At 39.8% G+C, this 26,681-nt stretch overlaps 1 protein-coding gene across 1 annotated transcript in view; it reads right to left on the minus strand.

Annotated features, from left to right (window-relative positions):
- Positions 1–5,339: 5,339 nt before the first annotated feature.
- The window catches only part of LOC139742187 (uncharacterized), a 60,551-nt gene continuing 39,209 nt past the window's right edge, over positions 5,340–26,681 (minus strand). Inside the window, exons 9-12 of the mRNA XM_071652766.1 lie at positions 21,144–21,237; positions 20,115–20,342; positions 7,783–8,025; positions 5,340–5,386 (exon numbers count right to left, since the gene is read on the minus strand). Coding sequence (XP_071508867.1) covers positions 5,340–5,386; positions 7,783–8,025; positions 20,115–20,342; positions 21,144–21,237 — 612 coding nt within the window. The remainder of the gene's footprint in view (positions 5,387–7,782; positions 8,026–20,114; positions 20,343–21,143; positions 21,238–26,681) is intronic.

The raw sequence follows: 26,681 nt of genomic DNA on the forward strand, positions 1-26,681 counted from the left end.
AACAGCGGTCAAATCACATTTGCGTAACCTTTGCAAATCTTTGAGGGACAAATCTGTCCTCTGAACAAATGCCTGAACATCCATTGTACTGATTGACATTGTCACACTGTATTACACACAATATACAATTGAACAATCAACTCAACTGATATTTTGTCTGTACCAATATTCTGGATTCCGGAACGTTCCAAATTCTATATTTTGGCTTTAAATTCAATTCTCGGACACAAGCCCCCAATTTTGTTACGACCAAAATCACTCCGAGAATGATCGCACAAAAGAAACAATCAACTGATGTTCAGGCGGTTTATTAACAGTGATATTGTAGGTACAGACTGGTAATCGGTTTCACATCAGTACAATAATGATCAATAGAAACAAATATAAGTCAGTAATGGAATCACTTACGTACGCATTACACGCAATATCCCTGGAAATGTCCAAATACGATGCTCGATGCACAAACGAATGATCCGCGATGCACCGATGAATGATTCCTCTGACTTAACTCCAGAGGCACAGGTTACGATAGTCCACGGTATAGATCCGGGGTAAAATCCACGATATACGTCTACGGCGAAACGTGCAGAGTCCAAACGTTGTGACGACCACGTCCAGTTGATGCGTTGAATGATGATTCACTTTATATTGTCCAGCTATGAATCCAGCCCGTAACAGCTTTGCCGTAGCAATGTCCATTGACATTAAAATATGGAGTCCAATGAAGGCACATTAATTCTCTGCAGGCAAAAATGTCTCCCAAGCCAAGTATCTCCACAAACATAACAGGTCAGCAGGTAACACAGGACTGACTATAACAAGTCGCTTCAGAGCCAGAAGTGACGTAACTCTCAGAGCAGAGGTGTTGGGTACTCTGCCTACTGCAGAATTTCTCTGGCTTATATACTATCCATTCACCCCCTTCTAGCACATTCTATAACTCTCTCCAACCTACTAGCCAGTCCAAGTTCCAGGAAACCTGGATGACTCACTGCCTAACTATGTACAAAACATCATTACCAAGAATAACTACCAATCACATTGGGCTACAGGGACAGTGCCTCACTCAGCCAAATATGTAAGCACTTCCCAGAAAATTCTGGAAAGGGTGAAATCATTCTAGATTGAGTGAGTTATAATGTATTTCCTCTTACATGCATGTACTGTGTAGTTACATTGTATACCACCTAGAAAATTCTCCACTGATCTGGTCAGCCTGTATGTACTATATCTATACCACATAGAATGTTCTCCATTAATCTGGTCCACCTGTGTACATACACATTAAACAGCCAGACATACAGTACATCATACATGTACGTGTACATAACTACTAGTGTGTACATTTGTGACAACACAGAAAGATGACAACAAAAAAACAAACCAAAAAAGCAATCCACTAGAATCGTTATAAATCTCTCAATTGAGCCTTGGCTCAGGTGAGCTTAAAACAAATACAGCCTTCATTTGAGGCAGATTCTACTGAGTTGCACTCCTTTCAAGGGCAGCATTTATCAACCCAGCAACCTCGTTGGCATAGATCAACATCTGAAGTACTGTTGTATAGGCGCGTTTAATAGTTCGGCAAGATTGTGAAATCGAACAGAGGAGTAGGGCAAGATTGTGAAATCGAACAGAGGAGTCGGGCAACAATAAATGTGTACCACAATTAATGCCACTCATTGGCAACTGCGATAGTCAATCAGGATATTGATAATCCTATCTAAACAGTAAAAACATCAACAATGAAAAGTACCTCCTTATAATCAATAAGTCACCATGATGGCACTAAATTTGAGTTGTATACACCAAGATCAAAAACACAGCTAATAGTACTTTGCAATATTGATATCTATGTTTGGTGGCAAGTATCATGGAATTGAAATATCACATTCTGATCTTAAAAATTTGTCTACACGATAATATTGTCATGTGACATACTTGGGAGAACTTAGCAGAATTATATTTCAGAAAAATTCACTGAGCTTTTAAAAAGCAAACATGTAAATTGCTATTTCATGGTGCTAAGTTTGCGTAGCTCATAATTTCATAAGTACTGGTAAGGAAAGTGCTCACATTTTCTCTGAAAATTGATTGTCAAAGTTGTCAACATAGCTTTTGCCTTACGTGTAAAAGAAAAAAAAAATGCATTGCATGCAACAATAGAATCCATTCATGCATGAATATTGCAATGAATATTATTGAATAAACACAGCTGCTTATCAATTAAGTCATAACACCTACTACATGCTGCTACTCTAGTCTTTAGAAGACTCCATATTTCACACTACATCTAAATGATGCATAAGCGTGTCTTACAAACAAAAGTCACTTCCTTACACACATATCAAAAAATAAAAAAAGAACAGAGCTTTTCAAGCATTACACAACCCTGACTATACAACCAAATGAAATCATGCAGTATGTCGTAAGCAGAGTATCTTCCACATGTTTAAAACACATGAAATATGTTGTATGTTAACCCATTCCATACGGGAACCTGATGGCCTGTGAATTAAGTCTATGGGGAATCTGGAATTCAGTAGTTTAGTTGTTTTATCGCAGTCAAATAAAAATGATTATCGTACAAAGTGACATGATCTTCCATGAAATCTTTTTCTACATGCTGTCAACCAGAAATGAGATTCCATAATTACCAGATCAATTTGTCACTGTCTAATTACAGATCATAAATTTAAAAAAAGGAAACAAATTGAAAAATGCAAAAAAAAAAACCAACAACAACAATCCACCAACAACAACAACAACACTACACTGGGCATGATTAATGCAGTGCTTGTCATTGGCCATGGCCCAGTTGCCAAGGGCCAATAAATATTTGTGTTGGGCCACTAAACTTTTAAAAAGCATATCTTTTGGTGACTTGAGCGGGCAAGTAAGATTTGAAATAGATTGCTATGTTTCCTCTCACTTCACTTAGTGCCACCCCATTTTTTTGGGGGGCCTCCAAAATTTTAAATCTAATGCTATTAAAGGTCTGAATGGGCCCTTAGACAAAAGCATTGAGCCCTGTTTAATTTGCAATAACTATTGAAAATACAATGCAGCATTAAAGCTATTGAATTACTGTGACACAGAGTTCTAATAATCACCTCATGTTGTACCTGAGAACTCCATATGTACAAGTCAAACATTATACATTGGCATCTGTATGTCATACACTCCACTCCAGATACCAAACAACTACACGAATACAATATACATATACACTATGCTATTATAAAGCATTAATTACATTGATACAACAGTTGTGCACAGCAAGCAAACTCTGGTAGTGGCTTGATGTTGATGCTCTAATGATAGCTACAATAAATATTTTGACTAGACGGCATGCCCTATTGTGAAAGTATTATGATGTACACACAAATAATCTTTACACAAGGTGCCTTTTGCCATTGGGAATATACCAGTACAGGGTGTTCCAACTGATGGTTTGAAATGTTAATTTGAGGGGGTCTTTCTGTATGTTCCCTCCCATTCTAGCCATCATCTTTCTACTACGGCATTCAGCTTTCAATAGCCGTTCATAAACTATAAGCAAGCTTCTTCCTGGTAAACCATTAGTCAAACTGACTACTACCTAGCTACTCTCATCTTGTGGCTATACACCTGGACAGAGAATGCACATGAAGTTATTTACATAGTAATTATCAATCAAGGGAATCTAAATTGTGCTTAGCACAGCATCGAAACCATCACTTAACGCATAACCAATGCCATATGATACAACTAAACTGGCGCTGACTGGACCACTCACAATTTCTGTAAAATGCTGCAATACCTATCATAATAGCTGTTTATACAAGTTTTGTCAAATTAATTTTCTCCCCATTATAGACACAGAAGTAAAATTCTATAAAATGACAGTTCCTAATTCCTGTCAGCTTGGTACAGTCTATGTCTGGAGTGGCCTTTGTCAAGGAACCTTTGCTGCAGTAACTATGGGAGAAGTGAGCAGAAGGTAACACATGACAGAGGTAACTCTTCGTGTGCCATGTTAACACGCCAGACTCAGTCACCGCATTGCCAACTTGGCATATTTTGCTCTAATGCACAACCATTGCTGTACTGCATTTTCAACATAAATGCTTCCATAAAAAAAGTTACACGACTTTGGAAACCAAAATGTTTTGCCAAAAGCACTCGAATGCTTTGCAGTCTCAGAACAATGTGGCACACAGATGGTTTACACCATGGTACAAAATGGGGTGAAGCCGCAATAAATAGGGTGCCAAAATGCCCAAATGCATCCAAATATCATAAGTTGGAACTTATAATAACTGATCTTTGCTTCTGGCATTTGAGTGCACCACAACAGGTGGATTAGAGTCTGCATAGGGTTTCAGTGAAATAGACAATAGAAATGAATTTGGAAGATGGCAAATAAATCCATAAAGTCCTAACTGACATGTTAAAATACCATCATATTATTCCCAGAATCATGCACTACAAATCTATACAATTTACACACACTGAATGTTAACAGACAAGTAAATTTCTTTGAACAAGAATTTGTTGGAATTAGCAAGCAAGAGTGGACCAAGAGTGAGTACTTGAAGTAAAAGTGCCTCCAGGTGAAAAGTGGAATCCTAGGGTGTGTGTGGGTGCTCTCTCAAAACATATATACCATACGGTATTGTACCCATGCCAGGTGAGTGCTCTGATGCTCCCAAAGTGTACCATACCATACCATACCATACCACCATGCCAAAAGTGGACCACTTCCTGATGTGCTCCAAAAGCTTACCATACCATACTGTACAGTGCAAGACAGTGCCCAAATGCAGACTGGTCTATTGCAATAAGCGTACCATACCAGAAGTTGCTGACACAAGGAGAGTGTGTATAATGCACCACACCAAAATACAAAACTGTGATTTTCTTTGTTGAGGAAGCCTGCGTGTATATGTCAAATATGTGAGGTGAATGACCCCATTGCTACACAACATGTGACCCCTATGACTCGAGTCAAAATGTAACTCATGAGGTATAAAGCTATCTCCACGGAATGCTCGAAAGTTCCCAGTCTGGTTATGGTTGTGTATGATTCAGTACATTTTGTAGCCCTTTAACATGGCCCAACACTGCCACTTGGTGTGAAGTGAAAAGTCAAAATAGCACAAAATCCATGTACAGTGCTGGAGCTAGCTCCCCTTTCTCCAGGCAAAAATTGTTAGAAATTCACTTGCGCAGCTCCTTCCAACAGTCACGCACCACTGAAATCGACATTTGAGCTTTGCGACAAAGTAGTACTATCCTCCTCCTAGTGATCCTTCTCCAGTTCCGAAGCATATTACTTCTGGCTCCAGGAAAGAGACTCACATCACGTGACAGCTGGACTTGTTCCAGTCGTAGAACTCACCATCTGTGAAGACAAGGGGACAAGAAGAAAAGACAGAAAACATAAATCTTGTCAAACTACCGATGCTATCATTGCATATGGAAGTACCTATTACACTGAACACTTACTGTTCCACACAATATGACAAGGCTTCATGTTTGAGGGTGGAGGTTTGCATGGTGGTGCCCTTAACAACACCCGCCCCGGGCCCAATTCACCCGAAACTTGGCCTGCCGCGCCCTTGACATGCATCACTTCTTCCCGCTACAACCTCTGCCCACTCACACAACACCCATGAACTACTCCTACCCTGTGTACACCAAGGTCCGCATCCCACACTACGACCCAGTTCACAACCACACCCCCTTCTACTGGCAACCATGCGCTACACCTCCGTCCCCATCATGTCTACTTATACCCTGGCGCTCCCAGCACCCATTCACTCCTGAGGATGGACAGTCAAGCTGTCCGGAACATCAAGCCTTCTCTCTTCGCTCTCCCTGACCTCTCTTCTGGGTCACAGTCCTTTTCAGGACTCACAAATTTTCAAGATAGAATACCTCTACGCTCACTCACTCTCCATCTCGCTTCTCCTTTCTCACTTCTCCCTCTTCACTCATCTACTATCTCCTCTTCCAACAGTCCTTTTCAGGACTACCACATGGTGAATCGTAAACCCAATCTTCATGATGACAAGGCTTGTCATAAATTGCAAAAAAAAAACAGTGCATTACTAAGCAATATTACAATTGTGACCGTGCACCTCAAAACGAACATAAAGTCGCAGACACTGATTTTACGTGAGGACTGAAAATAAGTGAAATGGGTCAACCTAGCCGAACTTGACTTTTTCATATTTTCTAAAAGAGCGGGTCTTCTTTTGCAGTATGCTAAAATTTGGTATCATAAAACGGGCAGGAAAGTGTGTTTTTTTAGCAGTTTATCTCGAACATTTTTGGTAGAATAGTGTGATTAGGTGTGTCTTTAGAATCTCTTTTTCATTTCTGAAAAACCTTGTCCACACTCTTCACTTTCAACTCTAATAACTTTTGAAAGGATAGTACTACTGCTTTGAAAGTTGGCATTGATTATGGACAGAATGTGCTAATGAGGTATGCTTAATTTCAGTTTAATCTGATCCTTCATCGTTGTTACTCTGGTGGTTTACTTCCTGTTTTTTGTCCCATTCATCGCACAGCCAGCACGGTTTGGTAAAGATTAAGCGCTTGAATAGACACTGTACTTCAGAGCCTCTTTTCTCAGTTCACACTTTTCCTGAGTTTGTGCTTTCTTTCCAATATTCAGATAGGTTAGGAGAGTCCATTTGATTTGAATTATACATCATTTTAAAGCTTAAATTATGCTCTTTCAGAATATGGTCTTAACTTAAAATTCATGTCTAGCGACTTTTTGTTTGTTTTGAGGTGCAGGGTCACAATTGTATAGAAAGCTGGCATGTTTTCAGGTAAACACATTACAAAATACATTAATATTATTGTCAAGATGCAAACTTATTATGTGATTTATTTTTGTAATGGGACTTACACACATGTATGTATGTATGTATGTATGTATGTGTACTTGTACTTGTTAAGTCACATGCTGCTAACATGATAATAGTATCAATGCCTTTTAATTCACACTCAGGCAATGATTGAGTTGTTTTAATCATCAGTAAACATAGTTTTCTCATCTATATACACACACACAATCGTACTTAATCCCTTGTTAACCTTCTGTACATATCACATATTTTGTGAATATAAAATATTACATTTCAGGACTTGAAAGTCAATGCCATAAGTGGCTAAATTTGTGATTTAATAGCCAGAGCAACAGAATGAAAATAAAGATCAGAATTATCCCTTTTCTTAACCCGTTGAGGACAAGTCCCGAGTATACTCAGGCAAGTGTCTGATGGGAAATGCAAGTTGTAGCAAAATCAACCCATCCTCAACGGGTCAGCTTTGCATTTCATTTTATTGTGTGTCTCTTGTAAGCACAACAATATTGTGTCAAGTTGTTTATGTTGGAAAGACCAGTCTATTTGCAAAATTATATGCAAAATATCTGCCACTACATCATGTTCTTTTATTGTATAACCTAATATTTATCCAAGGGTTTAATTTTTGCGAATTTTGCAAATCACGGTAAGGCAGCAAGCTTACCACACAAAAATATCATGAACGGCAGGCATTAGTGCACTTATGATAGCCTCGAAGTGAAAAAATAGTGAAAACAACATCTTGCGAAAATATCTTTGACCTCCTCATTCAAGAAAATATATCTGTACACGAAAAGAACAGCTTGTACAGTACATCAAGGCTAGAAATTTTCTTATTCAAAATTAGAATGGATTCAACTGGGGATGGCAACTTTTAGTTCCACTGATCCCTCACACACGCTTAATTTCTCCTCACCGTCATCCCGAGGCTTTCCAGGGGGTGTCTCGCGTTTCGCCTCTCGCTCCTTCTTGGCTCTCTTCCGCTGCCGCTTCCTCTCCTTCTCCTCCTCGTCCGTGGTGGAGCCCTCGTCGGTGTGGTCCTCCATCTGGCCAAAGCGGATCCTGACCGGCGGCACTCCAGAGTACTCCGAGTAGTTGGACGACAGCGAGATGGTCTCGATCTGGACATTCATGTCCCCGTCGATGGCCATGCCCTGGCCTGTTGGAAGAAATGGGAGAACAGAGAGAGAAAGCATGGTCAACTTCTGTGGTGTCCATAGTCTGTGGCTGCAGTCCTACCATACAATAGAAAATTGTATTGACGGCCCTGGCCAGCAGAACCCCAAACTATATTTGAAACCAATTACTGTATATGCCGAGTATTTTGTGAGGTTTTTATATTTGTGAATTTTGTGAGTCAGGTGCTATTTGCAAAATCAAAGACACGCAAAAATATTGAATCTGATCGCGATGTGGACGTGACGTATGCGTGTACATTTCTTCGTTCAGTACAAGACTCCACGATCGCGAATTCAACCACTCGCGAAATCGTCGGGAATTCCCAATTCACGAAAATTTAGACACTCACAATATATGGTGTACACAGTAATTTGTGGAAACATGGCATTGCTATAACTTTAGTTTTTTTTTTGTTAACTTCAAACACTCAATCAAAGCTACAAGATACTAGATAGTCCTGGAATACTGCGACTTTCCTTCACAATTTGCAGTCCATCAAAGCCGCCCGGTTGTATTAGCACAGACGTCACTTGTCACATCTCGCATTAACTTTGCTAATTCATGTAATTCTTCAGTAAAACCCAACTCTACCAACATGACCACTGTACAGTTAACCTTCAAGACATCAGTAGCGAGGATGAAATGCCCAGTGCACGCATTCATATGCATGCTACTGACAACATGCAATAAATGGATGGTGCTACTATGTCATAAGACAATCATACAAACACACTTCATTTTTGTACATCACAAGTTGTATAGATTCTGAACCTCATTACACCAGGACAGGAAAACCCTTGCCTTGAAAGCATTACGAGTAAAGAGTGTCACCTGGTCTATCCCCACAATAACCTGTTTTTTGCCATATTTCTGTATCAAGATGTTGCTTGTAAAATATGGGGGGTCAGGCCCGTAGCCAGGATTTTTCAAGGGGGGGTGCGGTCACTAAAAAAACGGACCTTCGGTACCAATACCAATGATGACACACACACACACACACACACACACACACACAATTATATATATATATATATATATATATATATATATTCTTTGGACGACCGAACTACAAAAGTTGTATAAGAATTTGCGCGCGAAGCGCGCCGCAAATTGTGAATTTTGACTGTTTTAATGACGTTTTAAAGTCTCGAGGAAATTTGTATTTTTGTCTGTTGCATGCAATCGCGTTACGGTATTTCATCTAGGAAATAGTAAAAACTCATTTTGCCAGGAAGTTGCAAAGTTTAATTGTGTTCGAGACTCTGCGCGCGTAGCGCGCCGCAAAATTGAGAATAGTGATTTTCCTGGTGTTGTTTTAACTTTTATTTTTTCTATTGTATACCCGCGTTAGCAGGCCTGAAGCCAGGATTTTTAAAGGAAGGGGGGATTGCGTTAATTAACAAAACGGTCCTTTGATACTGTCCCGGGAGGGGTAGCGACAATTAAAAGGTGGACACCATGCTCATACATGGACTTTCAAAATGGCCCCTAAACGAGTAATGATCATATGATTTTTTCGGGCCTTAAAAACAAGTATTCCTTAAATGTTTCCTGCACCCTAAAGAAGTACTTCATCATGATTGAACAATATACCATTTTCCCAAATTTCGGCCTTTTTGATACCCTTTGATTATATACGCTCGTACATCACACTTCCATCTAATCCGTGAGAAAAAACGACCCCTATTACGCGTTTTCTTTAGCGAGTATGGTCACGGTGTCCACCTTTCAGTCGGAGTTTTCCATCCCATTGGATGCTGTTTGGAAGATGAAACATTCACTTTACTATACAGTATATCAGCCGTTGGTATGCGAGTTTGTCAAAAACGAAAATAAATAAGAAAATTTTTAAAACAAAATGAATTGTAAATGTGAACCATTTATATTTTGCCTCCTTGTGGTAGGATATTTCCAGCATTTCCGAACTTTCAAATAATCATTTTAGATTTAATAATATCAAAGGTAGTAGATCCGATTCGCAAACATCTCCAATATCAGTCAAATGTCATATTAACCATCATGCTAAGAAGGTTTTCTTTTTGAAATTTGGAGGTCAGTGAAATTCAAAAATTAAACATCCGTTAGCCATTGGAAGAAGTTGAGTGCAAATTTAGACCTCAGGCTTAGTGCTCAGATGTTTTCCTATTTGATTTGATCTGTCTTACTGTGCACACTAAGATACATACTGGAATGGTTATTTCTTATTTATTAAATTATAGTAGCATATTTGGTTACTAGCTGTCTGTAGGCATTTTCGAATTTGGGCTGCAAAGAGATCCACTACCTTTAAGTTAGAAGAGAGATAAGTAAATAATGATAAAATAAACAAACAAAAAAGAATGAGTTTCTTTTGTAATACTATCTGACAAACTTTTTACTTTACCATTTTACTTCATAGCTCAGCACTTTCCATTCTCTCTCATACCCTCTTACCCATTACATTTAAATGAAATACAACTAAAATGAGTTTGCGTGCCTGCATAATACTCTTTGGAAATTATAAGTGAAAATGTTCTTAGGTTTTGGCTCACTTTAAAATGAGAACCAATAGAACTGTATGAAATGTAGAAATGTATAAGTAATAATCAACACTACATTTCCGAATTTGGCCTGCAAAGAAATCCGCTACCTGTAAGTTAGAAAAGAGATTAGTAAATAATGATAAAATAAACAACAAAAAAGAATGAGTTTCTACCGCCGTATCCAGAACAGATCCTGAAACGGTGCAGGCTCAAGAAATCGTTTGTACTAATACGTCTTGAAGTACTGTGTGATACTGTTGACTCAGACTTCTGCAAAGCTGTAAGTGAGAATTTTAACCCAATCCGGCTCATTACCTGTGTTTTTTATGAAAAATATGAATAAAGAATGTAGATTAAATAACGACGCGTCACAATGCAGTCTAACGATCTCACAATGTTATCATACATAGGGTTTTTCCCTGACTGTTTTTACTCCGGAGCTCTTGCAATATTCAGGCTTTTGTAATACTATCTGACAAACTTTTTACTTTACCATTTTACTTCATAGCTCAGCATTCTCTCTCATACCCTCTTACCCATTACATTTAGATGAAATACAACTAAATTGAGTTTGCGTGCCTGCATAATACTCTTTGGAAATTATAAGTGAGAATGTTCTTAGGTTTTGGCTCACTTCAAAATGAGAACCAATCGAACTGTCACAACATGAGAAAATGTATACCTAACTAATAATCAACAATATATTGAGACAGGCAAGTAATCATCCAAAATAGAAAATGATGATTACATAACAGGAGTTAGAGGGGAGCATTTGCAGGTCCTTTGAATGTGCACTTGTGCAGTGTGATCTTCGCTTAGTCTTTTTCTAGTCTTTAAGCATTGTTTGAAGTTCCAGTCTTCTGGGATGCTTTCTGGCGAACAATTTCACCACCCTCTCGTTATCAACGTCAAAGTTGTAATGGATATGCATGAGTGCAATCGGGTTAAATCTACAGTTGAAATGATATAGTCTATGACCTTATCATTCCTTTACAACATTATTTCAGTTGATTACCTGTGTACAACACGTGTATATAAGCGCCCGATTGCAGACAGCAGGTGGCAAGGTGACCGTTGCAACTAACCACCTCCGAAGGAAATGCACCAGTCCGACTACAGCCATCATCGAAAAATGAGAATTGGAATGTGGAATGTATTTGGTCGTTTTTGCTCCCAAACTTAACAGTTATGTTGTCAATAAGGCTGCTACGTATCTAGATAATGTCTCACATACAACTGTATCTGGATATTGCGTTGAAAATGATATTTGGCGAGAAACAAAAGCTTGAAATCACAGGAATTCACACTGCTGACAACGGCAGACAGTGAAGGTCAACGGCTCAAATTTTCGTTGGTAGTCTCGCCACGTGATAGTTCTGTATGGATTGTACACGTTCCCTATGACAGCAATTGTGAATGGGTAGTCTAGCCAAGGAGGGTACCTCCTTGGTCTAGCTTTACGGCAAATTTGCGTCAGGACTGCTCAACCAATGGACAAGATTCTTATGTCACAAAAATGGGCAGAACCTCTACTTTCTGAAACCGTGCGCCCCAAGTTTGTGCGATCTTCCGTTCTCGAGATATCCCGTCTGGAAGAATTGCAAGACGGCAAAATAGCTCAAATTCGTCAAATTTGGACTGTTCGCCATAGACAATTCTACTCATAAGGTACTTTTCTGATCTAATTTGCGTCACTGCTACAAATGTTACAATAAAGATATATACACATAAATAATCCCTAAAGTGTCCACTTTCAGAATCCGGGCGCCCCAAGTTTGCTTCTTAAACAGTTCAAAAGTTATGGCAGATTTTGTGGAAAAATGCGTCGATTTTTGACCCGTTTTACGTGTTGTAGCGTTCGCGCGGAAGCGCGGCTTCGCAGATGACCGAAAGTTTTCAATATGTAATAGCTCGCACAAATTGATACATAATATTTGTGTTTGTGTGCATGGGGGCGATCCGATGGTTCATACAACAAAAGGGTTTCGTACAATTATTTTTAACATTGTTAAACGTACTCTTCCACATTTACGTAGCATATAATGTGTCTTTATATTTATTTGGATTGTTATCTTGAGAATTGCTAAAAACCGTTATTATGAAAAAGTGGACCTTTCAGAATTTTGGGGGGTGCGTACGCACCCGACGCACCCCCCCTGGCTACGGGCCTGGGGGTGCAGGGAACTAACAGATAGTAGTTGCTGGGACTAGCACTCCTAGAAGCAACACAAGGTAAGGAGCATGCTTGCATTACACAATGGCCCGAATTCACAGGTAAGGTGGTACAAATTAAACCATGGTTTAAACCATGGACAAAAACCATGTAGCGCCAAGTGTCGCATGGAATATTTTGTTACGAAATCAGTAATTTCGTCAATGAAATTATTATTTTGTAACAAATTGACAACATTTTGTAACTGAATGAACATTTCGTTAACGAAACGGTCATTTATCCACGAAATCGTAACGAAATATTCTGTGCGACACTTGGCGCTCCATGGTTTTTTGTCCATGGTTTAAACCACGGTTTCAGTTGTACCACGTTCATGAATTCGGGCCAATGTGTCCTTCAATGTTCCCACATTTGCATATTCAGTAGCTTAATATAGATAGTGTACAGGCTTCCTTGTTTGTACTAAAGGGATACCATATCAAAAGCTGTTTTCACTGAAATCAATGTACTGGCAAGAACATCTCTGTACCTGCTGGGGGAAAGAATGCCAATGAATCACAGCATGTCTCAATTTCTGACAAGCTTTCTCTTAAATTGAACTACAGTATGATGTATTGCCTGTAGACTGGGCAATCTAAGACAAGGTTGTGTACTCACATTTTACCGAATTCATTCATCAAACGCTCAGTACAAATTGTTTGTTTTATAGTAACTGTGACAATGTTTGAGTGAGTACATCTTTTTCAGCAATGTCACATTCTACATATCTAAAACAATACTCCTGTGAAAATCTCACACCTCATGGAAAGGGAAATTCAGCTGTTTCTCACATTTTTTAAGAGATGCTAACATCATGGTTGAACCGATTGCCCACTCATAATTACTGGTAGTAGTTGTTGTTTTCAATGGTGGTGAATAAATTCTTTCAGAGGCTTCAAGCCAATCTTTGCAGTAGAGTGAACTCCACTGAGAAAACCAATCACATTGTAATTTTGAATCCTTGATGCAGACTACTTTATAATGAAAGTAGCTAACAGCCACTGCAAGATTTTTTTTTTTTTTTTCACTCCGGTGAAAACAAAACCAAACCTGGCAACTGCTGCAGAGCAGACGATTAGTCTGACTAATCCATCATCATCTCCTTTGTTACAGATTTTAAAGAAAAATGGGGCGTATGCTCTATACGACATTCAAAGAAACAGACAAGCGGTTATGAGAGTACTTCTGCTCCCATTGTTGGGGTTTAATTACTCTACTGCTATTTTGTCCTTCTTCCAACTCCCCCTCTTTATTTAACCCGTTCCACGTGGGAACCTGATAGCCAGGGTGTATCAAGTCTATGGGGGTTTCAAAATTCAGTATGGAACGGGTTAAAAGAGGAAAAAGATCCAGTTGAGTAGGCAGAGCTGGGTGATTTGTCACCCATCATCAAAGGATTAAGTGATCATGTCCCTCTGAAAGGAAGTATGATCAGCTTTGAAAACATGTTGTGAGGGTGAGGTATTCTTCACTGCACTCCGAATCACTCTACATCTGGCCACTGCTGGAGCTGCACGGGGTGATTTTTTAACCTACACGGAACAAACGGAGACACAGCTGTTCTGAGGCATGCTTCCATCTTGGTAAAATTGCATTTTTAGTCATGTATTAAGCTGTAAAGTATACATAAAGTATGTGTCCAACAAGTCTCTTTGTGCATTTTTTTTTCTCCAGCTGTCTTGTTCATGCATCAGAAAGAAATTTGGGAAGTACCAGAGCTTTGCATTGAGTGACTAATCGTTGGTGACAACAGATTCTTATTAGCGGATTTCATCCTCCTCCACTCCATATTCCACTTCTACAAGATACAGGAGGCATTTTATATGGTAAGTATTCATTTCACTTGCTTGTTGAGGACGAGTCCTGAGTATACTCGGGCAATTGTTTAGGGGAAACGCATGTGTAGCATAATCAGTCTGTCCTCAACGGTTTACAGCAAAATGAAATCCATATGTACGTACTGTACATATTGAAGGGATGCAGCAATATCAGTAGAACACATCAGCGATGTGTGAGGAAACTCGGACAATCCGTTCAAGAGTCTTTAACTCTTTATGTGCCATTGTGGAAACCCCCTGTGTGCCACGTTATTCTGAGACACGAAGGTAGTCATGCTTTGAGAAAGAATTCTGTTTTTCCAATTTGTATACATGTAACTTCTACAAATTTCTGTTAAGCTGGACATAATAGTGAGCAAAGTTAAGGAGGAATGCCAAACTTTGCTTCTATATACAATATATAACAATTCTATTTTCAATTTTTCTTCTGAATTACCAGTTGCTACATCACTGTAAAGGCATGACTTTTGCAGATAAATTAATGACAGATACTTAGAATGTACACGCAAATCTAGTTGGGAACACCGCTTGATAGTAAATCACCACATACAATGCAAGCCGTAGGTGAGAGGAACAAAAGCGTGAGAAACGCTTTGATTGTACCGTGGGATTAGCGATTTATCGATCGGTTTTGGCGGCTTTGTTTGTTGAGCAGAATATGCGAAGTTGGCACGCCGTCGACTGAGCCGGACGTGCGAACGTGGCACATAAAGAGTTAAGAAGTTATGGTGCAGAAGAAGTTTTGGTGCAGCAATTGCTGGATGAGAAGACTGCGACACTTTGTGACATGATGTATGTGCAATGATATAAAAAAAACAGAAAGAAAAATTCAACATATTTTCACTTATCTTGTATAAAACAGCACTTTACTTACCTCTTTCATAAAGCAGAGGGAACAATATCATTAGCAACAAGTTGAGAAAATGTGTACTTTTCATAAAAAAATATAAATTTTGTTGAATTCTCTATTTTTTTTTTCTATGTCGTTAAACATATAAAGTGACATCACAAACTGTAGTAGTCTTCTCATCAAGTTATGGCTGCACTGAAACTTTAAAAATTCATAACTTTTTAATGGATTGTCCAATTTCCTAAAAATTTGCTGCGTTCCACTTACATTTGCTGCATTCACTCAATCCACATGTATGTTTGAGTTTCTATGTACCTAGTATGTACACCTATTTATACATGAATGCATAGTGTATATGCTGAATATTTTGTGAAGTTTTTATATAATTCATTAGTGGAAAAATGAGAAAAGAAAATTTTGCAAATTTTGTGAGTCAGGTATGCTGTACTATTTGCAAAAATATTAACTGTGATCCCGACATGAATGTGACGTGCAGATATACAATGCCCCATTCAGTATGGTACTCCTTTATTGTGAATTTACCCACTTTAAATTTTAAAATTGTCGGGAAGTCCCAATTTACGAATAAAGATTTGATAAATATCGGGCATATACAGCATACATGTAAATCTATGCAGGTATGTACATTGCAGATATTTGTTTATCTAATTATTGTATCTAAAACTCTATTGATTTATTCATTATCTCTCTATCCGTTTCTTTGTTTGCTCACTCATGTCAGTAATTATTCAACATTCTATCCATCTTCAATTGTACACATTGTACCTATCTATTAATCTATCTACTGTGTATGCAGGGTTCCACACTAACTTTTTTGTTTGGTGGCCGGATGGGGCCACCAAAATCGTCAATTTCAAATTTTGGGTGGCCCGAGAGAAAAATTGGGTAGCCCCCCAAAAACAATAAAACACATTAAAAGTCCTTTTTTTTTTGAATGAGTCAAATATTCAAGTTTTATCATAGTAAGAATTGGAAGTTGGACATATTTTCTCATAAATAAACCTCAACAAACTCGCAACACTCACTCTCAGGCACTCATTCAGTCCTTTCCATCCATCCTTTAAAGAAATTTAATGCCTAATATCCGGCGCAAAAAGTTACAAATTTATTGACATACTTTTCAAAAAAATTCACCAAATTTGCCCTTTTTTGAAATTTGGTGGCCCGGCTTTCATTTTTGGTGGCCCCGGGCCACCAGGCCACCGTTAGTGTCGAGCACTGGTGTATGCCATAAATTTAGCAAGTCTAAATTTTCCGGAACAGGGACTTCCAACAATTTCACGAGTGGTTGAATTCGCGATCATGCAGTACTGTACTGAACGGAGAAATGTATACGCGGGCGTCAAATTCATATCGGGATCAGAGTCATTATGTTAGCATGTCCTTAATTTTGCGAAAACCACCTGACTCGCGCAATTCGCGAAAATAAAAACCTTGCGAAATATTCAGCGTATAGAGAATTAAGCACACACATTGTATAATAGAAGCCCAACGCACAGATTTACAGCGGGGTGTGGGCCACATGACAAAGACTCTAGTAGTGCCTTGTGGAACAACAGGAACTATTCACAATGGAGCACTTCCTGTATAGCCCTCTGCCAAAAAAAAAAAAAATAAACTGGGTTGAGAGAATACCACTAATGGCTTGATGGGAAATAGAGCGTGTTCAGGACATCCCATTGATTCAAAGAGACAGGCCACAGACTGTAGCACTGATTAATTGCATCTAGACGAGTCAAACCGCAGTGGGGGTGGTGACAGCCGGGAGTAGTTTGCCATGCACAGATAACATCCTTCCAGGGGGAACAAATTCAATTTACAGGGAGGGGAAGTCTTTAATTTTAGTCTGCTGTCTGAGCCTAATCGTGGAACAAACTTTTACTGGCATGTTACAACATGCATGACAAGTCCCTTGTCTCACTTTGAGATGCAGGTGATTTATTGTTGCTAATTTTCTTTTTTTTTCCCTTTTTTTTTTACAGAGATGCTGAGAAACATACAAAACAGATTTGTTATGCATAATATTGGCTTAACCTCAATGTTTACCAAATGAAAGTGCATCATTCGAAATGAGATGTCTATTTACACATCTGCATAAAAGTGGTGTTGTAGGGTCCATTTAACCCATAGAAGACAGACTGATTTTCCCACAACATGCATTTTTCATTTACCCTGGTCTGAGAATACTTGGCACTACTCTTCAAGAGGTTAAGACTAACAGAGAAATATGGCAAATCTTCTCAGAACTAACTTCAAATCCAAGAACACAAATGACCAGAATTTGACCTTCCATATTTTCCTTTTGTTGTTGTTGTATAACAGAGCATTCTACAGGAAGAAAAACCTTGATATGTAGGATTGTCAACATATCAAAGAATAAAAAAAAAAAAAACTAGCCAAATTAAACAAAGCGTAAGAACCTGTCAACATGAGAGATGAGTGCAAATAGTAATGCTTTACTTTAGGTGTGAACTGATTTGCTTTGAGACCTGCAACTACAATAGCATCACTCACAAGGCTGTGGTTCGCCATCGGTGTTTGAGTTAGAAGAAAAAAAAAGTATACTACAAAATATTGTACCAAGTAGCATGAACATGGCCCTTGTCTTGATCTGCTAATCTTGCAGTTTCTCTCTACAGCGTTCAGGTGCAAGGGAGGGAGTCATAGTTTGAGTTGTGAGTTTGGACTTATCCTACATTTGTAAATGACTACTGAGGAAACTATTCCTACTTGTGAACAACCATGGTCCTGCCACGAGAACATTCATGGAGATCTCCAGTCAGAAGGCTTGCTGTCAAAAAAACTACAAAGCCACGGGAAAACCAAAAGGTGTGAACTGTTGCAGAGGGATTGGTAAAGACTTTATACTGGGTGTATGAAAGCCACGAGATTGTATCAACAAAATATCGGTTTTAGCCTGACATTTAGCTAAGTACCACTCCACATTTGAGTTGGCTGTAAAATCAATTTAGCACAATGGTGTTTCATTGATATCATTAATTGTAAGTTTCATTAATATCAAATCTGAGGGAAAAAAAAATTATAGAAATTGCAAGTTACCAAATGTTATGACAAAACTTAGATCTGTCACATACCACATTGTGCAAATTGGAATGGGTAGTGATCTATGAATTATTATATCAAGCATAAATAAAAATATTTGTGGGACTTAATGGTTTTCAATGTTTCCGTCAAACAGTCGGTGGTGTTTGTTGCAATCACACGGGTATTTCAAATGAGGTGGCAATTTCATTGCCTCTTTAGTCTCTTATCGACCGGCACACAAATTTCATCTAAATATCCATTTTGGAAGTTCAAATGAGTACGAATAATACTGTAAAACATGATATATTCGCGGCACGAAATTTTCGCGAATTGGAGCCGACGGCCTTTTTCGTGGCAAGAAATTTTCGCGAATTGCCTCTTGCGTTCCATGCATTAGTGTAGATAAGAAATTTCGCGTGCATTTTAATTTCGCGAATCTTGGCGCTCGCGAAATTCGCGAAATTAAAATGCATGTGAACATTTCTCGTTTTACAGTATTCTGTACCCTGTGCATCTAGTTACTGCAGTGTTGTTACATATTAAACCAAGTGATGATGACACTCGACAGGGTAGGGGTTGTAAATGCTGAAAAAGCAGCCAAAACATGAGATTTTAAACATCCTTCTGTACAAACTTACATCCTTGTACATGGGTATTGCGAGGTGATGGCATATTCCTTTCCTCTTAAATCTGTATACACAAATGTATTTGTGAGAACCTGTGATACACTTCACACCTTCCAAATTTTATATGTTTGATTTTAATGGACCTCCTTTCAATTCTGTTTGTCTGATTCTTACTCTTCCAGCTGAGTCAATGTGATTGATCTAGTGCAGTGGCATTGCAGTTTTTACCTTATTGGCCTCAATAACAATTCACCTTCTCCGAACCTTTAAAACCATGGCAGTTAAAGGAGAATGAAACCCAACTATCATGTGGATTGAGTGAATGCAGCAATATTAGTAGAACGCATTGACAAAAAATGAGAAAAGCTGTTGAAAAGTCAAGAATTTCTGAAGTTATGGTGCAGCCATTGCTGGATGAGTAGACTACGACAGTTCGTGAAGTACGATTTATACTGTAGACATCAATGTTTTTGCATGTGTGATTAATTTCTTGCATTGAGCGGTTCAAAAACATTATTCACAGGTTGACTTTGGCGCTGCCCCAATTGTTAACCCATTCTAAATGTGCAGAGAAAACTGTGAAGATATCTTCGTGAGTTTCAGAATTTGCGCTCACCAGAAGTAGCACAAAATACGTCAAAAATAATGTACTGCATTTGTGTATAAAGAATAAAGTAGAAAGTGAATTCCACATAATTTCATTTTTATGAAAAGTACACATTCCGTCGATACACCTGTACTAACATAGAGTTTATGTATTTGACATCACAAGTATTGCAGTCTTCTTATATCCAGCAATGGCTGCACCAAAACTTTGAAAATTTGCAACTGTGGAGCAGAGCGTCTAATTTTCCTCAAACTTCGCTGATGTTTTCTTCTGCTATTGCTCCATTTCTTTATTTCACATGATTCATTACGGTTGATTCTCCCTTAATAAACAGCAGCTGAGTTCCACCTGTTTCAGGAATCATGGGGTCCCCCTCTGGTGAATCTCCCGGATCTGCACTCCTCTGGACTCCTGGGAGGTCATCCCCTCGGCTTACCGAAGCGTTGTCTGCCTCGTCCTGCCGCCGGCGGCTGGAGTCAGTCTGATCGCCACCACGCTGACCGGCCGGCTTCTCCTGCTTGGCCGAGGACATGGACGAAGAGCTGCTCTTGGAAGATGACCACGTTCTTCTCTTTCCTGAGGTGGACCACGTGGCCAGAATATTGACAAGGTATCGTGTTAGGTGAAAAACTTTCAAAGACTTTTCCGCTATTAAAATCATTAAGAATCAATGTTCTTCACATTATCTCTGGCTGGCATCAACGACGAATATGTGTCTCATGACAAACTTAAACTGTCTTTATTGAATAACTGAAACATTTATTAAATAGTAATGATAATCATAGTCATAATTATAACAATAAAAATAATGATAATGATAACCATAGTGATAATACTATTGACAATGAGAACATTAATATCTAGACTATCATGAGAAAGTATAACAATTTGAAATTGTTCAAATTCATTAAATTCTTCCGTCGAGATGTTTTCATTGCAACTAATTGACAAATTGCCCTACATCTACGTAAATAAGCACTGAATTGATCAGTGTTTTAGTAGTAGCCATGATAAAAAATCATAGGTGTACATACTCGAGCAGGAATCGAACCTACGACCTCCTGATCTCCGGACTGAGCTTCCGTCTGACAGCAAGCGTTGGTTCTAATCCTTATACTGTAGCATGCAGCGGGTACTGCGTTTGAAATTATTTATACGTGGCACCCTTTCGCCACTATCATTGTCATGTTCAAAACCCTCAGAGATCCGCAAAGCTGTGGAGATGCTTCCAAATCAGTGCGATAAAAGTGCAAAGCAAAGGTGCTGCCAAATCAATGCAATAATTGTATAGATTCTTCACAGTATCTCACACCACATGTAATTCTTGTGGACATGTACGGTGTGCCAACAAAACAACGGCAGAGTCTGTATACTCACCTCCCGAAGAAGACGAGCTTGATGACACAGAGTCGTCCTCGTCACGATCTATCCAGCCGCTTATTTCACCCTGGTTTGATTTCTTGTCGGCTGCCTAATGAATCAAGTGAATGCAAGAACAGCTCAAGTACAGCTTAATCATATACGCAAAAACAAAGCAAAACAGTACAATGCTAGGAGGTATAGGGAATGAGATTCCTGCACATATACATTGCAGTTGCAGTTGCGTGGGAAGGTCTCGCTACAGTGGCAAGAATTATATTTGCAGAGTCCCCAAATGGATCAAACATTGAAGTACAGTACCTATCCTAAACATCTGTCATAGAATTGGTGGCATTTCAGGGATTAGTGCAAAGTGCTAATGTTGCCCACATCCCCAAGCTATGGTGCAAATGTGCAACCTGCTAGAACGCACAGGCAGAGAATGTAACTAGGCTGTGTTTACATCATGTTCACGGTAGTCACGGCAGTCACGTTTCAGGCCACCATGGACAAAACGGGATGGACGTGAGACAACGTGGTGGGACGGGATAGCATGGGCGTCACCAGGGGGGGTGCGTTGGGTGCGAACGCACCCCCCTTCAGATCCTTAAAAAAAAAAAAAAAAAAAAAAAAAAATCAGTCTGCGAGCGACCTCAACGCCGGACGCTAAATAATTATTCTTTTCTATTTTTTTTTTAATATTTTGCACCAGGGGAAAAAAAAAATCGTCGGCAAAAACAATTCGCACCCCTGGTTCTGGCAGCACTGATTTTATACATATCTGCTAGTATTCTACAGTGTTTACTGTTTATTGACCGTACTGTACATCCGTACGATACGGAGCACTTATACACGTTTGCATGTACGTGTGCTACTTACAAGTATAGGGTCTATGAACGTTACTTCTGACCAATCCATATTGCCAGCCCAAGAGCGAGCCTTAGCCTCATTAAAAAAAAAGATGAAAAAAAAAAAGAAATGGAGGGGCAAGCATATCATTTTGCCCACCCCCCTCCATAATTCCAGAGAAGATTTTCTTATCTTTTTTTTTGACTGAAAACAAAAAGTTACCCCAATAAAAATATTGGAGGGGCAAGCATATTTTAATTTTGCCCCCCCCATAATTAAATGAGAAGATTTTCTTGCTTTTTGTTAGAATTCAAGAAATCTGTCGATTATTTCACCCAAAAGCAGTGGCGTACTACGGAGAGGGGGGGGGGGGGGGGGGTGCGCCACCTCCCAATCCGCTGGTAAAAAAAAAAAAAGACTTACCGAAATAGTAATTCAAGTCCTTATAGTAAACTGCTTTTGAATGAAAGGATGATCAAGAAATAAGATATTTTTCTATGATTTCTTTTAACCATAATTACATAGGTATATATAGTGTGAAACATTGTTCAAAAAGCCCGGACCCGACAAAAGATTGTGATTCAGCGTGATTCCTGGTTGGCATTCTGCATATTACTAAGCAGGATGTGCGCAGTGTACTCATCAGTATATAATAAATTATCCGAACGAAGAGTCGCTACAATGTTGCGCAATGTGATGCAGAATGTACACCACATTCCTTTGTACCTTACGCTTCGTTATAATACATCAAAGCTAGACCATTGATTTTGCAGTGTTGCTTTACATACTAGTCTATATAAAAATGTCTTGCATTGCCAATAAAAAGACTTGACTTGGGCTAATTCCTAACTTTTCCATGTATATAATACACACACACAAACAAACATGCACAATTAGTTTAGGGGATGCTCTAAAGTGCAGATTTTGGACATCCTTCCCCCGCTTGGTCACTTCGACGCCACCTAGCTGGTCATACCTCCCCCAGTCATGAACATAAACCCACACCCTTGACTACCAGTGGCGGATCCAGGGGGAGGGGCGCACCGGGCGTCCCCTCCCCCCCTTCAATTTCCAAAGCGAAAAAAAAATAATGTAGCTTCAAACGGCAGTTTTTGGACAGTAAAATGTCAAAATTTTCAAGCTCGCTCGCTCCGCTCGCTCGCATTTAGTCGTAATGCCATTTTCCTGAAGTTGCTGCCAGTAATATTGCCGGCAGTTGCGCCTGGTGCGCCCCCCTTGATTTCAAAAGCGAAAAAATAAGCTACAAACGGCAGTTTGGGGACTGTAAAATGTCAAATTTTTCAAGTTCGCTCGCATTCAAATTCTCCTGATAATGCTGCCAGTGTATTGCCAGCAGTTGCGCCCGGTGCGCCCCCTTAATTTCGAAAGCGAAAAAGCTATAGCTTTAAATGGCAGTTCTTGAACTGTAAGATGTCAACATTTTCAAGCTCGCTCTCTACGCTCTCTCGCTTTTAATCGTTATCCAATTCACCTGATGTTGCTGCCAGTAATTGCCTGCAGTTGCGCCCGGTGCGCCCCCTTAATTTCCAAAGCGAAAAAATATGGCTAAGAACGGCAGTTTTTGGACTGTAAAATGTAAAATTTTCAAGCTCGCTCGTTCCGCTCGCTCGATATATGCTCTCCTGATATTGCTGCCAGTATTTGCCAGCAGTTGCGCCCGATGCACCCCTTAAATTCTACAGCGAAGAAATATAGCTACAAACGGCAGTTTGTTTGTTTTTTACTGTAAAATGTCAAAATTTTCAAGCTCGCTCGTTCGCTCGCTCGCATTTAATTGTTATGCAATTCTCCTGATGTTGCTGCCAGTAATTACCGGCAGTTGCGTCCGGTGCGCACCCCTCCCTCCCCCTCACCCCCCCCCCCTCCTTTATTTCCAAAGCGAAAAAATATGGCTCCAAATGGCAGTTTTTTGACTGTAAAATGTCAAAATTTTCAAGCTCGCTCTCTTCGCTCGCTCGCCTTTCATTGTTATGCAATTCTCCTGATGTTGCTGCCAGTAATTGCCAGCAGTTGCGCCCGGTGCGCCGCCCCCCTTAATTTCCAAAGCAAAAAAAAAAATATGGCTACAAACGGTAGTTTTTGGACTGTAAAAATAAAATGTCCAAATTTTCAAGCTCGCTCGTTCGCTCGCTCGCATTTAATTGTTATGTAGTTCTCCTGATGTTGCTGCCAGTAATTGCCAGCAGTTGCGCCCGGTGCGCCCCCCTTAATTTCCAAAGCAAAAAAAATATAGCTACAAACGGCAGTTTTGGGACTGTAAAAATAGAATGTCCAAATTTTCAAGCTCGCTCGCTCGCTCGCATTTAATTGTTATGCAATTCTCCTGATGTTGCTGCCAGTAATCACCGGCAGTTGTGCCCGTTGCGCCCCACCCCTCCTTTATTTCCAAAGCGAAAAATATATGGCTCCAAATGGCAGTTTTGGGACTGTAAAATGTCAAAATTTTCAAGCTCGCTCCCTTTGCTCGCTCGCATTTAATTACATGTATTATGCCATTCTCCTGATGTTGCTGCCAGTAATTGCCAGCAGTTGCGCCCGATGCGTCCCCCCTTAATTAAGAAAGCGAAAAAATATGGCTACAAACGGCAGTTTTTTGACTGTAAAATGTCAAAATTTTCAAGCTCGCTCGTTCCGCTCGCTCGAATGTAATCATTATGCTCTCCTGATATTGCTGCCAGTATTTGCCAGCAGTTGCGCCCGATGCACCCCCTTAAATTCTAAAGCGAAGAAATATAGCTACAAATGGCAGTTTGTTTGTTTTTGGCTGTAAAATGTGAAAATTTTCAAGCTCCCTCGTTCGCTCGCTCGCATTTAATTGTTATGCAATTTTCCTGATGTTGCTGCCAGTAATTACCGGCAGTTGCTCCCGTTGCGCCCCCACCCCTCCTTTATTTCCAAAGCGAAAAAATATGGCTCCAAATGGCAGTTTTGGGACTGTAAAATGTCAAAATTTTCAAGCTCGCTCTCTTTGCTCGCTCGCATTTAATTATTATGCCATTCTCCTGATGTTGCTGCCAGTAATTGCTAGCAGTTGCGCCCGGTGCGTCCCCCCCCCCCCCTTAATTAACAAAGCAAAAAAATATGGCTACAAACGGCAGTTTTTGGACTGTAAAATGTCAAATTTTTCAAGCTCGCTCGCATTTAATTGTTATGCAATTCTCCTGATGTTGCTGCCAGTAATTGCCAGCACTTGCGCCCGGTGCGTCCCCCCCCCCCCCCCCTTAATTAACAAAGCAAAAACATATGGCTACAAACGGCAGTTTTTGGGACTGTAAAATGTAAAATTTTCAAGCTCGCCCGCTTCGCTCGCTCGCCCGCTCCGTTCGCTCGCATGTAGTCGTTGTGCCATTCTCCTGATATCGCTGCCAGTAATTTGTCGTTTCACACCGTCATCCCATAATCCATTCATAGGGGTGATAACCCCCTCCGGCACTTCCACACCCTCCCCCCACCCTTGCTCGCTCCCTCGCATACTAACACCCCCCCCCCCCCCCCCAAGATGAAATCCCAGCTACGCCGGTGCCCTTTCCCCGCTTGGTTTCCCTCATAAAACAGTAAAAGTCTAGGGATTGAGAGCTTCCTATATTCCAAATGTCTGTCAAAAAAAATCTCGTAAACATTTAGTGTCAAAACGCACCCCCCTTGAAAAAAAGCTGGTGACGCCCCTGGGATAGGCAGACATGACTGGCAATGATTGTCATGGATGCCGTGGATGCCACAGCAGTCCCCACCGTGCTAAATGAGAAATCTTGTTGGCCATAATGAAACGGAGTGAACGAAACAAAACACAATGGCACATAACAGGCCATAATAAAATTTGGAGACAGTCTGTAGTGGGACGCAACAAAAAATATTATGTAGTCTAGCCTGACCAGACACCATATCGTGAACGGCGTCTGATAGCTACATGTTCACCGAAGTGGGGACTGGGACAAACAAGACTGGAATACAAAGGGGGAAAACAGGAGAATGTCCCATCTACCCATGGCACACTACATTTTGAGCAAACAGGGCTGCCGTGGCCACTGGGAACATGGTGTACAAATAAATGCAGTTACAGTAAATGGAGTTATGCACATATAGGATGTCACCTGGTGAATAAAAATCTTGTTTGAGTTTATGGGCTGCTAATGCAATGAGAGACACAAATAAATCTAGTCACTGGCTGCAGATTACAATTGACATATTCATAAGACAGCAGAGTCACTCAAAACATGACCAGTCAGTCATTCATGCAACTCTCAATGGGCATGAATGTGTTCGCAAGTAGTACTACTACTCACTAGTACAGGTATATACAAACAAGCCTGAAGAACACATGGCTAAATGCGACCCTCTCCAACACAAGGATCCGAAAGTCGGTGGAGGACAATTTTCTGAAAATGACATGACGTTATTCCCTTACTCTTCCACTTTGATTTCATATATAACAAGACTTGCAGTCTACGCACAACCAATCAGTAACGAGGATGCCACGCACTGATTACGAAGATCACTCGCTCGTTGTTAGGGGCATGGTCTAGCTAAGGTGCTAAATCCAAATCTTCGGACACGTTTCTGTTCTGTTAAAAGTCAGAAAATCATGGCCCAGAAAAACGCGAATTTTTTTGTCTTTCCTTTGATCATTTAGCTTCGAAATTTAGGTAGATATTAAAACAGACAGAATACATTAGACTACAAAATCAT

Source organism: Diadema antillarum, unplaced genomic scaffold (assembly GCF_040938485.1).
Source record: "Diadema antillarum isolate AM-2024a unplaced genomic scaffold, OU_Dant_1.0 seq00000984_RagTag, whole genome shotgun sequence".
NCBI lineage: Eukaryota > Metazoa > Echinodermata > Echinoidea > Diadematoida > Diadematidae > Diadema > Diadema antillarum.